The sequence below is a fragment of the Colias eurytheme genome, chromosome 22 (assembly GCF_061535395.1).
Source record: "Colias eurytheme isolate Ceu_HAF_F1 chromosome 22, ilColEury1 Martin Lab GWU primary, whole genome shotgun sequence".
NCBI classification, from domain to species: domain Eukaryota; kingdom Metazoa; phylum Arthropoda; class Insecta; order Lepidoptera; family Pieridae; genus Colias; species Colias eurytheme.
The window spans coordinates 6134870-6138908 of NC_143001.1; the positions used below are offsets into that span (position 1 = coordinate 6134870).

Consider the following 4039-nt stretch of genomic DNA (forward strand, 5'->3'; position numbering starts at 1 on the left):
TTCTTATTATTTTTAATGGATCTATCGATGGTTAAGAATGCCGTACAAAAATATATGACCAAAATTTACCGAGTCTACCTGTACTTTTCAATTCTCATCTGCACTCAGTTGGACAGCTTACAAGTGACGGCATAGTGATGAATCTTATTATTTTTTGCTCTTCTTTCGTACTAGATATGTCCCGTGGTGGTTCATTTGACCCATATTTTTTCATATGTGGGCTTGTAGTCTAACATAGGTACTTGAGAAAGTGGAGATAAACACTTTTATTTATTTTAATGTTATGATTTAACCTAAATTCACAATATCAATATTGACTCTATTGATTAAAACAATTTCTACATCGATTGTGATATTTATATTATTCATATTTTATAGCTAAGCTTGTTGCAATGATGTCTGCAGTCAACATTTCTAAGTAAACATTACATAGTACATTACATACACTCGAAAAACATAACCCTACATTCGCAGTCGGTTAATGAACAATACATTTTGATGGAAAAGTTTGGTCTATAAAAACCATTTGAACTCGAATAATACGTATTTGGGTTTTCAAGGTTTCATTTTCCGCCAGTGGCCTCATTCAAACAGTATGGAATATTTTTAGCAGAATACTAAATCTAATCATTAGTCATAATTACACCTGACGTAGGTATCTACTATCCCAAAATGTATGTGTCGTGGCCATATCGTAGATTTGCTCATTTCATGATATGATCGATCATTTCACGAAATGGTCGCATTTCATGAAATGGCCAACATAGTTTGTTCAGCCCCCCTAGACAAGTGGCTTTCTATTAGCGTAAAGTTCAATAGAATAGATTATGAATGTATGAGATTGACGTTTGATTACGACGACGACGACGATTGATTACGTCAATCTCATACATTCATAATCTATTCTATTGAAATTTACGCTAATAGAAAGCCACTTGTCTAGGGGGGCAGATCGTTAAATCGTCAATGTTTCACGATTTGGTCATCCTGTGGTTCGTGAAATTAGCGCGTTCAAACAAACAAACAAACTCTATAATAAAAATAAAGATTGTAATAGGTTTGGATTCTGTACTCTGTTTAGACAAGTCACAATTATAATATTTTTGAATGACAAGGCGGCTAATTAATGACCTAGCCTGTAATTATTAATTAATTAAAAATGTAATTAATAAATGAACTCAGTCATTACTTATTACAACACTAATAGATTGAGATGTTTGGATTTTGTTTTCATATCCGTAATAAAATATAATATAAGTAGATGTATAAAAAATAATTTTATTTTATTTCTTTATCACGATTTAATTAACAATTATTCCCTTAAAATATTATCAGTTATCACTTTTAAAACAAGTTTAATGTAAATAAATATCTTGGATGTTTTTAACTTGATACCTATTAAGTATAATTTTTATGTACTTACTTAAATTATTCGTACAATGAACCTATGGTATATTACACCTTACAAGTACTCTATTTGAAAATGAGCATTTTGAATTCGCATCTCCAAAATATTATGAGGATTACAAATTTATAAATCTGAATATCATCAAAATTTTGCATGTAACTGTTAATTTGTAGGGTCGACTGATTCACCAACAAAAACAGTTTACCATTATGTCATAAACGTTTATTTCCGGGCATTCACAACGATGTTACAACGCACTTTGCACACAAAATAAGAGGAAAATTCAAAGAATTCAAATGGACAATAATAAGGATCCAAGCTTGTTTAACCACACACGATACCAGTTTCAACACACACGTAAAAACCCAGAATAAATAAATACATGTTATTGACTTAGGTATGGTAGGATACTCTATACCGTCTTGTACATAGTTCACATAAAATACTGCCACGATTTAAATGCTAGTCCCTTCAAAACACTGATGGTTTCGCGTATATTCCACTGAAGATTACAGTTGCTGTGGGTTTCTCCATAACAAAGTATATGAATGGTCTGTTCGCATTGAATGTCGGTGTTGATATGCGATCAGCGAAGAATGCACTGCTGGCTGCTGACGCAACTGTGCCAGACTCCGTGACCTCTATATCTGCTTTATGCACGATCGCGGAAACGTAAATACTCTCACGGGAAACCTTTTGAAAACTCGCCAACGTTGGCTCAAATATATCAGTCACCCCCATACTGTTGAGCGGTCGGTTCAGCACAACATTCGTGCTTATCTTGAACCTTGGCAATTTGATATCGATGTCTTCCAGACCGAACCTTTCCACGTCCGATTGCAGTCTGCCAAAAATGTCCTTAAATGTTATCGTCTCAAATTTTTGATACACGTCGGTTACCTTTGTCTTGAGATGCGGTAGAATGATCAGCATGCAGTATTTGTCATCCTTTCCATATGGCAATTCCATAACGAGCGAATTCAATGACTGTAAGCTGGAGAAAGGTAGCTGCCCTCTTTGGTACATCATATTCACTTTGCCGATTTCGTTTCTGTTCTCATCGAAAAAAGGTTCGAGAGTTGTTTCCGATTTGTTGAACGGTGATTGCCACAGTCCTTTGAAAGTGATTACGTTGGTGAGAATCATTCTTGAATTCATGAAGTCGTCTGATCTTAGTACGTTAGATACTGAGGCACCAGAATCGTTAATGATAGTATTAGCAGCACGAGCTGCATCCGTAGAATCTGTGAAGTTCAGATTGATCACCATAGCGTTGAAATCCGTAGTGATAATTTTCCGGAAGTCTGGATATATCGTGAAACCCTTGTCTAGGAACATGAAGTTCTTGCTTGTCAGCGAGACATCTGCCGATTTCGGATCCAGTACTATCGACGTTAAGTTTTTGTATCCACTTATGATGGTCTTTTGACTTCTCGGCAGGAAGAATGCGTGAGAGAGTTGAGCTCTGCTATTCCCGGTGGCCCCTAAGGCGACACCAGTCATCAAACTCCATATACCAAACGGTGATATGACTACATGTCCATCTGATTCCAATTGTGTATAATGTAGCAGTTCTATGCTAAAATTTCTTGCTCTTCCACTGAAGTCCGCGTCCGCGTAAGTATACGCTATACAAAATAACATAAACACTATTATTTTCATGTTGAACGTGTATCTACCACCACGTGAATGAAATGACTGGCTTCTCAACGAATTCGCACTATCATATGAATGTGAAACAAGTTCTGAACTTATGAACAATTGACCGGGCATCTGTCTCACTTTGATAGGAACAATATGAGTGAAACGAGTATACTTGACCACTATGAGCACAGCAACCTGATTTGAACTTTATATGAATAAGTTACCGTCTATTTTGTAATGTGGCACGATAATGTTTTTATCGCGCTATATGTAATTAAGGATAATACAACGGGTTTTTAATTTTTATACATAAAACATAGCAATATTAAAAATGTATTATATGATGAGCGGGCTATACCGTATACAACGAATGATGCTTTGGTAACAAATACATATATAATACTATATGTTATTTTTTTTAATCCGTACCTAGGTAGGTACTATTTTAGATACTATGGTTTTGTAACATATTATGACGCTGAATCGAGTATAACAAATTCAATAACAGAGAAACTTAATGAGGACTGAATTAAAAATATGTGATTTAATATGTTAAGAAATTTTGCATTGCGGTATAAAAGAAAGTCTGATAACGAGGTTGGAGGGCTGGAGCATACTATAGGCACAGAATAATAACTAGCTATAGGTTACATAGTAACTATATATTACTCTGTGCTATAGACACTTCAGATTTGTTACTGTATCTTAATTTTAAGTTGTTTTATAAATTATAACAAATTCTCGTTGGGATCCTCGTCTTTGGTGGTCCAAAAAGGAATAAATACACTAAAATCTTGTAACAGTTGATGCATCGCCTAATAAATCTTCAAGAAAGTTCTTTCTAATTAGGAAATTAATTTTATTTAACTATTGAAATAATTTATCTGCGCCTTAATTAGTATGACCTAGGAGTCTCTACTCGCAAGTTAGGAAGTGTCACACTTCATAGGTAGGTAATTAATACTACTGACTTTACCGTAGACGGAG

The 4039-nt window shown here is 34.7% G+C and overlaps 1 protein-coding gene across 1 annotated transcript; it reads right to left on the bottom strand.

Annotated features, from left to right (window-relative positions):
• Positions 1-1608: 1608 nt before the first annotated feature.
• Positions 1609-3122, bottom strand: LOC149898727 (serine protease inhibitor 77Ba-like). The gene has a single exon (XM_090114886.1). The coding sequence runs from the start codon at positions 3068-3070 to the stop codon at positions 1880-1882; it is 1191 nt and encodes a 396-aa protein (XP_089971012.1). The 5' UTR covers positions 3071-3122; the 3' UTR covers positions 1609-1879.
• Positions 3123-4039: the final 917 nt, after the last annotated feature.